The sequence below is a fragment of the Balaenoptera musculus genome, chromosome 9 (assembly GCF_009873245.2).
Source record: "Balaenoptera musculus isolate JJ_BM4_2016_0621 chromosome 9, mBalMus1.pri.v3, whole genome shotgun sequence".
In the NCBI taxonomy this organism is placed as follows: domain Eukaryota; kingdom Metazoa; phylum Chordata; class Mammalia; order Artiodactyla; family Balaenopteridae; genus Balaenoptera; species Balaenoptera musculus.
The window spans coordinates 4,873,548-4,887,256 of NC_045793.1; the positions used below are offsets into that span (position 1 = coordinate 4,873,548).

Genomic DNA, 13,709 nt, shown 5'->3' on the forward strand with positions numbered 1-13,709 from the left:
TGAACACTGGGCCCCCCGTGATATGCCAACATCTCCAGCCTCACCTCTTGACAAGCGTAGATCCTCCGTGCAATTCACCACCATGCACGATTGTTTTATATCTCTGCTCACCCTCTTGGAATCCTCTCCTTGCTCACATCACTCCCTCCCCTGGCCCACCCCAGATTCCTTGCCTTATTTCAAAACTCACTTACTTATTACAAAACTCAGCTCAAGAACCATCTCGTGCCAATAAGTCTACCCCAGGTGGATAGAACTAACCACACCCTCCTTTGTTCCCCTTCACTCATCTTTATACATTTATTGCACCACCCAGACACTTTTCTTTTTGCACTTATCTTTTTGTCACCTTTTCTGTCTTAGTTTGGGGTCACCCAGATGCAGATCCAGAAACAAGGGATCAGAAGCCAATCGTTTATTTTGGAAGTGCAGAAAACACCTGTAAGGGGTCCGAGGTGGGAAAGGGAAAGACACAAAGATGCCTTATCTAGCCGGCTACCTCTGCGCATCTGGACTTCCTCTCATGGGGAAATTCAAAGTTATCCCACTTGAGGGCAATACAGCTGGGGTACCGATACCCCAATTGATAACATTGTCAGTCATTGGCTAAACTCTGCTGGTATTTTGTGCCCAAGTCTTAATTTATAATGGTGACCAAGTGATGACATGAAGAGGACAATGCTGTTGAAAGAAAAGTTTAATGCTATACTCCTGGAGAAATGAGAGGCAGGTCACAGCATGCAGGGCCATGTGGGGAAGCCCCAGGACCAGTCAGGAGGCAGAAAGGAGGGAAAGGAAGGCGTAGGGCACAGCCTTTATTGGGGTTTCCACAGGAAAGGCAAGACAGGGCTAAGATTGGCTGGTATGAATGGTTTCAGTGGCTTTTGGGGCAGAAGTTGTCTGGTACATGGCCCTGGGGTGATTTAGGGGAGGGACAATACTGCTTAGGGTGTGAGTCAGATAAAGGAAGTAATTGGAGATAAGAACCAGGGCTGCTTGGTTTGCATATGAAAGGAGTGTCTGCAGGTGAGTTTAGCCCTGGGAGAGGCAGTTTCTCCCCAGCTGGCAAGGCTCCCAATATGTCAAAATACCATAAAATGCAGAAAATGAAAAATATGATTAATACAGCAGATGGTGTTAATTCCTCAAAGGTCTGGACCTCCGAATCTTGGGGCAGAACTCCTCCAGGACTTTGGAAAGAGCTCTCGGTAGTGTAGCCACTAGCAGCGCTGGAGAAGAGCCTCCGGGTCAGTGGGGGAGAGCCAGATTCTTGATCCCAGGCCTTCTGAACTGGGGGTGAAGCTGTTTAAATGAATGGTGTAGGGACGCCACCTGGGGACTTTGGGGCCACTGCGGGTCCTTGTCCTGTCAGAGTAAATGAGCTGCTGGCCCTATGGGAAAGTAAATCGAGGTGCAATCCCTCTCTTGGGGGGAAGGTGGAGGCTTTGTGCGCAGCTGACTCAGAGTTCCGCAACTGGAGTTCAGTGAGTTCCTTAAATAGCTTTGGGCCGCTCTATTCACTGAATCACCTTGATTGATCTTTGTATTTGTTTCCTGTGGCTGCTGTAACTACAAATGTGGTGGCTTAAAACAGCAGAAATTTATTCTCCCCCAGTTCTAGAGACCAGAAGCCTGAAATCAGTATCACTGGGTCCACATCGGGGTGTCAGCGGGGCTGCACTCCCTCTGGGGGCCCTAGAGGAGAGTCTGTTCCTTCCCTCCTCCAGTTTCTGGTGGCTGCCGGGACTCCTTGGCTGGGGCTACAACACCACCAAGCTTCAGACCAGCATCTTCACATCTCTCTGTTCCGTCTTTACATCACGTCTCCTCTGTGTGTCTCTTTATAAAATCATCTTCTGCCTCTTTGCCCTTTGTAAAGATACACATGGGGTTTCCCTGGTGGCGCAGTGGTTAAGAATCCGCCTTCCAATGCAGGGGACACGGGTTCGAGCCCTGGTCTGGGAAGATCCCACATGCCATGGAGCAACTAAGCCCATGCACCACAACTCCTGAGCCCGCGTGCCACAACTACTGAGCCCACGTTCCTAGAGCCCATGCTCCGCAACGAGAAGCCACCGCAATGAGAAGCTGGTGCACCACAACGAAGAGTAGCCCCCGCTCTCCGCAACTAGAGAAAGCCCGGGCGAAGCAACGAAGACCCAACGCAGCCAAAAATAAAATAAATAAATAAATAAACTTATTTTAAATATATATATATATATATATATATATATATATATATATATATATATTTAGGGGACTTCCCTGCTGGTCCAGTGGGTAAGACTCTGCACTCCCAATGCAGGGGGCCCTTGTCGGGGAACTAGATCCCACATGCATGACGCAACTAAGAGTCCACATGCCACAACTAAGACCTGGCATAGCCAAAATAAATAAATAAACAAATATAAATAAATTTTAGTAAAATAACTGGACTTTAAAGAAAAAACATCCATTGAACAGCTAGATAAACAAATATACATAAGAGAAATAGAATTAGATTATGATCAAACTTCTGGCAGTAACACTTCATATCAGAAGAAAATGGAGTACATTCCTGTGAGCCGAGGATTTCTTTTTTTTTTTTTTTTTTTTGGTTGTTTAGTTTTTATTTCATAACCATAAACTTAACTTTGCAATTCAGCTAAACTTGGAGGGGAATAAGGAAAATATGGAACCCAAAGAAGTGCAATGAGAGCACAAAGATTATAGTATATTTTGAGCAGATGGGGATGAAGGGGTGCTCTCCAGAGCTACAGAAGGAATGGTCTGGTGGTTAAGATAAAACACAAGTCAAATTTATTAGATTTGTCCACAGTCAGCAATGGTGCTCTTCTTGCTGGTCTTGCCATTCCTGGACCCAAAGCGCTCCATGGCTTCCACAATATTCATGCCCTCTTTCACCTTGCCCAAAGCCACATGCTTGCCATCCAACCACTCAGTCTTGGCAGTGCAGATGAAAAACTGGGAACCGTGTGTGTTGGGGCCAGCATTTGCCGTGGACAAGATGCCAGGACCCGCATGCTTCAGGAGGAAATGCTCATCATCAAATTTCTCCCCGTAGATGGACTTGCCACCAGTGCCATTATGGCGTGTGAAGTCACCACCCTGGCACATAAATCCCGGAATTATTCTGTGAAAGCAGGAACCTTTATAACCAAAGCCTTTCTCCCCAGTGCTCAGAGCACGAAAGTTTTCTGCTGTCTTTGGAACTTTGTCTGCAAACAGCTCGAAGGAGACGCGGCCCAAGGGCTCGCCGTCGACGGCGATGTCAAAGAACACGGTAGGGTTGACCATGGTTAGGCAGCGCGGGAGGTTCCGGGGTGGCGGCGTCTGCAAAGCCCCGAGGATTTCTTATTTGGCCAAACTAACCCTCAAGTATACATGGCATAGACGGAGAATATTGTTTTCATTGGCCTTTCCTAAGGAATTCACTAGAGAATGGGTGTCAAACACCAAAATAACTAGAGAGAGAGATAGACATAGCAGTAAATAGTGAGCATTAATTATATAGTTAGTTGTAGAACTAAGACTAAATGTGAGTTAAAAAGAAGAAATATGAGGGGTTATTGGGATAGTGTATGTCAAAATTTTTTTACTGTTTTATTAATCATAATTGGTGGTAGTGGAATTATTGTTCTTTAGAGAATGTTGTGTATAGTTAAGAGGTGTTAATTCCATGAGTAGGTAAGGAACGTTCCAATTCCATATTCTCTAGAGAATCAAAATTCTTACTGTGGAAGAGATACAATAAAAATGCTACATAGAAGAGGTTAAGGAAAAACCCTATAGTCCTGAATTTGAATCGGAAATAGCAATATGAACTCATGAGGTATTTTATCTTTATATAATTCCTAGATCTGTCCAATGTAAAAAACTGAACAACCCAGCAGCAAAAAACATGCCTCGGTCTCAGATCATAGTCTTGAAAAACCATTCCCTGTTAAAATAAATCTGAGCTTCTTGGTGAAATGCCTGGTTCAGGGCTGGGGCAGGAAGTGTACAAGATAAGCCTCAAATATCTTCTCATACTAGAAAGCAAAAAAGCTATCAAAGACTTTAGAGTTATGGCAAAGAACTTAAGAGTCAACCTAAGGAGGCCCCCACTGGCCAAAGGTGGGACGATTTGAGTTTCAATAAAGATAAGAACTACAGTAAATTAAAACCCATCAAATATGCTTAAATCCAGGAGTTCATGATCATATTTAAAACATGGGGACTTCCCTGGTGGTGCAGTGGTTAAGAATCCGCCTGCCAATGCAGGGGACATGGGTTCAATCCCTGGTCCGGGAAGATCTCACATGCTGCAGAGCAACTAAGCCTATGCGCTACAACTACTGAGCCCGCGTACTGCAACTACTGATGCCCACACATCGAGAGCCCGTGCTCTGCAACAAGAGAAGCCACCACAATGAGAAGCACGCGCACCACAACGAAGAGTAGCCCCCGCTCGCCGCAACTAGAGAAAGCCTGCACGCAGAAATGAAGACCCAACGAGGATGTCATCTGAGGATGGCAGGAAACCATTATTTGGAAAGTCAGTAAATAAAAGGAAATAAACATTTTTCCTCACTTTCCTGTATGAACTTTACTAATGGGTTACTTAATAGTAGATGAGGGGTAGCTTTCTTATAAAATCATTTCTGCTTATCCATTAAAATGAAAGATAAAATTAGAATATCATTATTTTGCAAACTCTAATAAATTAAGGGATCTTGGCGTTGTGTATCAATGGCTGCTAACATGAAAGAAGAAATAGAAATAAAATGAGATTATGATTAAACTTCTGGCAGTAACTCTTCATACCAGAAGAAAATGGAGTAAATTCTTGTGAGCCAAAGATTTCCTATTTAGCAAAACTGACCCTCAAGTATAAATGGCACAGATAAACTATTATCAGGAAACCTGAAATTAGGTGTGTTTTGTTGAAAGAACACAACATCACCCCCAGGCTTGCTGAAATGATCACAGCTCAGTGAGATCAAGCCTCTAGCTGCGCTAACCAGTGTAGGGAGGCTGTGCAACACCTAGAAATCTCGTACGTTGCTGGTGTGAGTGTGCATTGGTCCAGCCTCTTTGGAAAACTGTTTAACAGTATTGATTAATGTTAATGTATGCCTACCAGGTGACCCAACAATTCTATCCCCAAGTATGTATATATCCAAGATTAATACTACATATATCCTCCAAAGACATGTACGAAAATGCTCATAGTGGCTTTGTTATAATAACCCAAAACTGGAAAGAACCCGAATGCCTATTTACCTTGCAATGGATAGTGGCTCATAGTGGCTTTGTTATAATAACCCAAAACTGGAAATAAGCCAAATGCCTATTTACCTTGGAATGGATAAATTAATAATGGTGTAGTCATTCATGGAATACTACACAACAGTTAACAAGGACAAACCACTGCTGCACACAACTTGGATGAATCTCACAGAGATTGTGTTGAACCAAAGTATAAACCCTCTGGTTCCATTTATATGAAGGTGAAGAAGAGACAAAACTCACGTTACAGAATTATGAATAGCTCCTAGCTCTGGGTGGAGGAGGGTGGGGTAGTGCCTGGGAGGGAACCTAAGAGAACATTCTTAGTTGTTGGAAATAGTCTGTATCTTGTTTTGGGTGGTGATTACTCCATTGCACACACTATAAAAATTCATTGAACTGTTTGTACTGAATGTATGTTATATCCAAACAGGCAAGTATAAATGAAAAACAATAAACTGAAACATGTACTCCCACAATTTCCAATCCTCAGTAACCATGCTAATATAGTCTCACTCATTTCTCAGATTATCATTTCCTATTTACCCTACGAATTTGTCTACAAATTGGGTTAAAGTTCTGTTACAATTTATCTAGTCTTTCACTCTGAAACAAGAGTCTGCAGTTTCCTCCCCATCCCCCTTATGTATAAAGATTCCATGATTCACAAACCAAGCAGAAACAAAACAACATTTCTAGGTGAAGTACCCAGGCAGTGGAAGTCGATAGAAATGGTCATATCTTGGCATATCTTGGTCATTAACTGGCAAATAGGGACTTTAGCCAAGTCCCTTCATCCTTCACCTCTTTCTTCACGTGCCAAAAGGAGAGAATAATACTTATGCTGTCCACCCATCTCAGAGGTTATGAGAGTAAGTGGGAAAATGAGTATGAACGTGCTTTATTTTTTAAGGTTTTTTTTCATTGAAGTATAGTTAATTTACAATGTTGTGTTAGTTTCCAGTGTAAAGCAAAGTGATTCAGTTATACATTAATACATATATATACTATTTCATATTCTTTTTCATTATAGTTTATTACAAGATATTGAGTATAGTTCCCTGTGCTCTATAGTAGGCCCTTGTTGTTTATCTGTTTTATATATAATAGTGGGTATATGTTAATCCCAAACTCCTGATTTATCTCTCCCCTTCCCCGCTGCCACAAACATGCTTTAGAAACGAGTGGTGCACTTGTCAAATGTTAAGCTTTTATAACTGGTGCATATCACCGTGCAGAAAACAAAATAAATGCTCAATAAACAGTTGAATAGTGGATTGATAACTACTTGCCAGCCAGCCAGGCTGCTTCAGGAAACCCTAAAAAGACAAATATTCTGTACAAATTATTTTTATTTTATTTTTATTTTTTTAACATCTTTATTAGAGTATAATTGCTTTACAATGGTGTGTCAGTTTCTGCTTTATAACAAAGTGAATCAGTTATACATATACATATGTCCCCATATCTCTTCCCTCTTGCATCTCCCTCCCTCCCACCCTCCCTATCCCACCCCTCTAGGTGGTCACAAAGCACTGAGCTGATCTCCCTGTGCTATGCAGCTGCTTCCCACTAGCTATCTATTTTACGTTTGCTAGTGTATATATGTCCATACCACTCTCTCACCTTGTCCCAGCTTACCCTTCCCCCTCCCCGTATCCTCAAGTCCATTCTCTAGTAGGTCTGCATCTTTATTCCCATCTTGCCCGTAGGTTCTTCGGACCTTTTTTTTTTTTTATAGATTCCATATATATGTGTTATCATATGGTATTTGTTTTTCTCCTTCTGACTTACTTCACTCTGTATGACAGTCTCTAGGTCCATCCACCTCACTACAGATAACTCAGTTTCATTCCTTTTCATGGCTGAGTAATATTCCATTGTATATATGTGCCACATCTTCTTTATCCATTCATCTGTCAATGGACACTTAGGTTGCTTCCATGTCCTGGCTATTGTAGATAGAGCTGCAGTGAACATTGTGGTACATGACTCTTTTTGAATTATGGTTTTCTCAGGGTATATGCCCAGTAGTGGGATTGCTGGGTCATATGGTAGTTCTATTTTTAGTTTTTAAAGGAACGTCCATACTGTTCTCCATAGTGGCTGTATCAATTTACATTCCCACCAACAGTGCAAGAGGGTTCCCTTTCCTCCACACCCTCTCCAGCATTTATTGTTTCTAGATTTTTTGATGATGGCCATTCTGACCGGTGTGAGATGATATCTCATTGTAGTTTTGATTTGCATTTCTCTAATGATTAATGATGTTGAGCATTCTTTCATGTGTCTGTTGGCAATCTGTATATCTTCTTTGGAGAAATGTCTATTTAGGTCTTCTGCCCATTTTTGGATTGGGTTGTTTGTTTTTTTGTTATTGAGCTGCATGAGCTGCTTGTAAATCTTGGAGATTAATCCTTTGTCAGTTGCTTCATTTGCAAATATTTTCTCCCATTCTGAGGGTTGTCTTTTGGTCTTGTTTATGGTTTCCTTTATGTGCAAGAGCTTTTAAGTTTCATTAGGTCCCATTTGTTTATTTGTGTTTTTATTTCCATTTCTCTAGGAGCTGGGTCAAAAAGGATCTTGCTGTGATTTATGTCATACAGTGTTCTGCCTATGTTTTCCTCTAAGAGTTTGATAGTGTCTGGCCTTACACTTAGGTCTTTAATCCATTTTGAGTTTATTTTTGTGTATGGTGTCAGGGAGTGTTCTAATTTCATACTTTTACATGTATCTGTCCAATTTTCCCAGCACCACTTATTGAAGAGGCTGTCTTTTCTCCACTGTATATGCTTGCCTCCTTTATCAAAGATAAGGTGACCATAGGTGCGTGGGTTTATCTCTGGGCTTTCTATCCTGTTCCATTGATCTATATTTCTGTTTTTGTGCCAGTACCAAACTGTCTTGATTACTGTAGCTTTATAATATAGTCTGAAGTCAGGGAGCCTGATTCCTCCAGCTCCATTTTTCATTCTCAAGATTGCTTTGGCTATTCGGGGTCTTTTGTGTTTCCATACAAATTGTGAAATTTTTTGTTCTAGTTCTGTGAAAAATGCCAGTGGTAGTTTGATAGGGATTGCATTGAATCTGTAGATTGCTTTGGGTAGTAGAGTCATTTTCACAATGTTGATTCTTCCAATCCAAGAACATGGTATATCTCTCCATCTATTTGTATCACCTTGAATTTCTTTCATCAGTGTCTTACAATTTTCTGCATACAGGTCTTTTGTCTCCTTAGGTAGGTTTATTCCTAGATATTTTATTCTTTTTGTTGCAATGGTAAATGGGAGTCTTTTCTTAATTTCACTTTCAGATTTTTCATCATTAGTGTATAGGAATGCAAGAGATTTCTGTGCATTAATTTTGTATCCTGCTACTTTACCAAATTCATTGATTAGCTCTAGTAGTTTTCTGGTAGCATCTTTCGGATTCTCTATGTATAGTATCATGTCATCTGCAAACAGTGACAGCTTTACTTCTTCTTTTCCAATTTGGATTCCTTTTATTTCTTTTTCTTCTCTGATTGCTGTGGCTAAAACTTCCGAAACTATGTTGAATAATAGTGGTGAGAGTGGGCAACCTTGTCTTGTTCCTGGTCTTAGTGGAAATGGTTTCAGTTTTTCACCATTGAGGATGACGTTGGCTGTGTGTTTGTCATATATGGCCTTTATTATGTTGAGGAAAGTTCCCTCTATGCCTACTTTCTGGAGGGTTTTTATCATAAATGGGTGTTGAATTTTGTCAAAAGCTTTCTCTGCATCTATTGAGATGATCATATGGTTTTTCTCCTTCAATTTGCTAATATGGTGTATCACATTGATTGAATTGCATATATTGAAGACTCCTTGCATTCCTGGGATAAACCCCACTTGATCATGGTGTATGATCCTTTTAATGTGCTGTTGGATTCTGTTTGCTAGTATTTTGTTGAGGATTTTGCATCTATGTTCATCAGTGATATTGGCCTGTAGTTTTCTTTCTTTGTGACATCTTTTTCTGGTTTTGGTATCAGAGTGATGGTGGCCTCGTGGAATGAGTTTGGGAGTGTTCCTCCCTCTGCTATATTTTGGAAGAGTTTGAGAAGGATAGGTGTTAGCTCTTCTCTAAATGTTTGATAAAATTCGCCTGTGAAGCCATCTGGTCCTGGGCTTTTTTTTGTTGGAAAATTTTTAATCACAGTTTCAATTTCAGTGCTTGTGATTGGTCTGTTCATATTTTCTATTTCTTCCTGGTTCAGTCTCGGAAGGTTGTGCATTTCTAAGAATTTGTCCATTTCTTCCAGGTTGTCCATTTTATTGGCATAGAGTTGCTTGTAGTAATCTCTCATGATCCTTTGTATTTCTGCAGTGTCAGTTGTTACTTCTCCTTTTTCATTTCTAATTCTATTGATTTGAGTCTTCTCCCTTTTTTTCTTGCTAAGTCTGGCTAATGGTTTATCAATTTTGTTTATCTTCTCAAAGAACCAACTTTTAGTTTTATTGATCTTTGCTATCATTTCCTTCATTTCTTTTTCATTTATTTCTGATCTGATCTTTATGATTTTTTTCCTTCTGCTAACTTTGGCGGTTTTTTGTTCTTCTTTCTCTAATTGCTTTAGGTGTAAGGTTAGGTTGTTTATTTGAGATGTTTCTTGTTTCTTAAGGTAGGCTTGTATAGCTATAAAATTCCCTCTTAGAACTGCTTTTGCTGCATCCCATAGGTTTTGGGTCATTGTGTTTTCATTGTCATTTGTTTCTAGGTATTTTTTGATTTCCTCTTTGATTTCTTCAGTGATCTCTTGGTTATTAAGTAGTGTGTTGTTTAGCCTCCATGTGTTTGTATTTCTTACAGATTTTTTCCTGTAATTGATATCTAGTCTCATAGCGTTGTGGTTGGAAAAGATACTTGATACGATTTCAATTTTCTTAAATTTACCAAGGCTTGATTTGTGACCCAAGATATGATCTATCCTGGAGAATGTTCCATGAGCACTTGAGAAGAATGTTGTTGTTCTGTTATTCTGTTGTTTTTGGAAGGAATGTCCTATAAATATCAATTAAGTCCATCTTGTTTAATGTGTCATTTAAAGCTTGTGTTTCCTTATTTGTTTTCATTTTGGATGATCTGTCCATTGGTGAAAGTGGGGTGTTAAAGTCCCCTACTATGATTGTGTTACTGTCGATTTCTGCTTTTATGGCTGTTAGTATTTGCCTTATGTATTGAGGTGCTCCTATGTTGGGTGCATAAATATTTACAATTGTTATATCTTCTTCTTGGATTGATTCCTTGATCATTATGTAGTGTCCTTCTTCGGCTCTTGTAATAGTCTTTGTTTTAAAGTCTATTTTGTCTGATATGAGAATTGTTAGTCCAGCTTTCTTTTGATTTCCATTTGCATGGAATATCTTTTTCCATCCCCTCACTTTCAGTCTGTATGTGTCCCTAAGTCTGAAGTGGGTCTCTTGTAGAGAGCATATATATGGGTCTTGTTTTTGTATCCATTCAGCCAGTCTATGTCTTTTGGTTGGAGCATTTAATCCATTTACATTTAAGGTAATTATCGATATGTATGTTCCTATTACCATTTTCTTAATTGTTTTGGGTTTATTATTGTAGGTCTTTTCCTTCTCTTGTGTTTCCTGCCTAGAGAAGTTCCTTTAGCATTTGTTGTAAAGCTGGTTTGGTGGTGCTGAATTCTCTTAGCTTTTGCTTGTCTGTAAAACTTTTAATTTCTCCGTCAAATCTGAATGAGATCCTTGCTGGGTAGAGTAATCTTGGTTGTAGGTTTTTCTCTTTCATCACTTTAAATATGTCCTGCCACTCCGTTCTGGCTTGCAGAGTTTCTGCTGAAAGATCAGCTGTTAACCTTATGGGGATTCCCTTACATGTTACTTGTTGTTTTTCCCTTGCTGCTTTTTATATTTGTTCTTTGTATTTAATTTTTGATAGTTTGATTAATGTGTCTTGGCGTGTTTCTCCTTGGATTTATCCTGTATGGGACTCTCTGTGCTTCCTGGACCTGATTAACTATTTCCTTTCCCATATTAGGGAAGTTTTCAACTATAATCTCTTCAAATATTTTCTCAGTCCCTTTCTATTTCTCTTCTTCTTCTGGGACCCCTATAATTTGAATGTTCGTGTGTTTAATGTTGTCCCAGAGGTCTCTGAGACTGTCCTCGATTCTTTTCATTCTTTTTTCTTTATTCTGCTCTGTGGTAGTTATTTCCACTATTTTATCTTCCAGGTCACTTATCCTTTCTTCTGCCTCAGTTATTCTGCTATTGATCCCTTCTAGAGAATTTTTAATTTCATTTATTGTGTTGTTCATCTCTGTTTGTTTACTCTTTAGTTCCTCTAGGTCCTTGTTAAACATTTCTTGTATTTTCTCCATTCTATTTCTAAGATTTTAGATCATCTTTACTGTCATTACTCTGAATTCTTTTTCAGGTAGACTGCCTATTTCCTCTTCATTTAGGTCTGGTGGGTTTTTGCCTTGTTCCTTCATCTGCTGTGTGTTTCTCTGTCTTCTTATTTTGCTTAACTTACTGTGTTTGGGGTGTCCTTTTTGCAGGCTGCAGGTTCGTAGTTTCTGTTGTTTTTGGTGTCTGTCCCCAGTGGCTAAGGTTGGTTCAGTGGCTTGTGTAGGCTTCCTGGTGGAGGGGACTGGTGCCTGTGTTCTGGTGGATGAGGCTGGATCTTGTCTTTCTGGTGGGCAGGTCCACGTCTGGTGGTGTGTTTTGGGGTGTCTGTGGCCTTATTATGATTTTAGGCAGCCTCTGTGCTAATGGATGGGGCTGTGTTCCTGTCTTGCTAGTTGTTTGGCATAGGGTGCCCAGCACTGTAGCCTGCTGGTCGTTGAGTGGAGCTGGGTCTTGGCGTTGAGATGGAGCTCTCTGGGAGATTTTCGCTGTTTGGTATTATGTGGAGCTGGGAGGTCTCTTGTGGACCAGTGTCCTGAATTTGGCTCTCCCACCTCAGAGGCACAGCCCTGATGCCTGGCTGGAGCACCAAGAGCCTGTCTTCCACACGGCTCAGAATAAAAGGGAGAAAAAAAAGAGAGAAAGAAAGAAGAAGATAAAATAAAATAAAATAAAGTAAAGTAAAATAAAGTTATTAAAATAAAAAATAATTATTAAGAAAAAAATTTTTTTTAAGTAATTAAAAAAAAAAAGGACAGACAGAACCCTAGGACAAATGGTAAAAACAAAGATATACAGACAAAATCACACACAGAAGCATACACATACACACTCACAAAAAGAGGAAAAGGGGAAAAAATATGTATATATCATTGCTCCCAAAGTCCACCTCCTAAATTTGGGATGATTCGTTGTCTCTTCAGGTATTCCACAGATGCAGGCACATCAAGTTGACTGTGGAGATTTAATCCGCTGCTCCTGAGGCTGCTGGGAGAGATTTCCCTTTCTTTTCTTTGTTCGCACAGCTCCCGGGGTTCAGCTTTGGATTTGGCCCCGTCTTTGCGTGTAGGTCGCCTGAGTGCGTCTGTTCTTCACTCAGACAGGACGGGGTTAAAGGAGCAGCTGCTTCGGGGGCTCTGGCTCACTCAGGCGGGGGGAGGGAGCGGTACGGAGGAGGCGGGGCGAGCCTGCGGCGGCGGCAGAGGCGTCGTGACGTTGCACCAGCCCGAGGCGCGCCGTGCGTTCTCCCGGGGAAGTTGTCCCTGGATCACGGGAGCCTGGCCGTGGCGGGCTGCACAGGCTCCCCGGAGGGGCGGTGTGGAGAGTGACCTGCACTCACACACAGGCTTCTTGGCGGCGGCAGCAGCAGCCTTAGCGTCTCACGCCCGTCTCTGGGGTCCGCGCTGATGGCCGCGGCTCGCGCCCGTCTCTGGAGCTCGTTTAGGCGGCGCTCTGAATCGCCTCTCCTTGCGCACCGCGAAACAAAGAGGCAAGAAAAAGTCTCTTGCCTCTTCAGCAGCTGCAGACCTTTTTCCCGGTCTCCCTCCCGGCTCGCTGTGGCGCACTAGCCCCTTCAGGCTGTGTTCACGCCGCCAACCCCAGTCCTCTCCCTGCGATCCGCCCGAAGCCCGAGCCTCAGCTCCCAGCCCCGCCCACCCCGGCGGCTGAGCAGACAAGCCTCTCGGGCTGGTGAGTGCTGCTGGGCGCCGAGCCTCCGTGCGGGAACCTCTCCGCTTTGCCCTCCGCACCCCTGTGGCTGCGCTCTCCTCCGTGGCTCCGAAGCTTCCCCCCTCTGCCACCTGCAGTCTCCACCCGGGAAGGGGCTCCTAGTGTGTGGAAACCTTTCCTCCTTCACGGCTCCCTCCCACTGGTGCAGGTCCCGTCCCTATCCTTTGTCTCTGTTTTTTCTGTTTTCTTTTGCCCTACCCAGGTACGTGGGGAGTTTCTTGCCTTTGGGGAGGTCTGTGGTCTTCTGCCAGCGTTCAGTAGGTGTTCTGTAGGAGCTGTTCCACATGTAGATGTATTTCTGATGTATTTGTG

General features: G+C 41.9%; 1 protein-coding gene across 1 annotated transcript; it reads right to left on the reverse strand.

The window, feature by feature from the left end:
* Window positions 1–2,595: 2,595 nt before the first annotated feature.
* LOC118900819 (peptidyl-prolyl cis-trans isomerase A-like) lies at window positions 2,596–3,335 on the reverse strand. Its single transcript, XM_036863611.1, has one exon. It carries the CDS (start codon window positions 3,295–3,297, stop codon window positions 2,803–2,805), a length of 495 nt encoding a protein of 164 aa, XP_036719506.1. The 5' UTR covers window positions 3,298–3,335; the 3' UTR covers window positions 2,596–2,802.
* Between the last annotated feature and the right edge of the window lie 10,374 nt (window positions 3,336–13,709).

Bases quoted from the DNA above. Each gene is read 5' to 3' on its own strand.
- LOC118900819 (XM_036863611.1), bottom strand. From the start codon at position 3,297: ATGGTCAACCCTACCGTGTTCTTTGACATCGCCGTCGACGGCGAGCCC.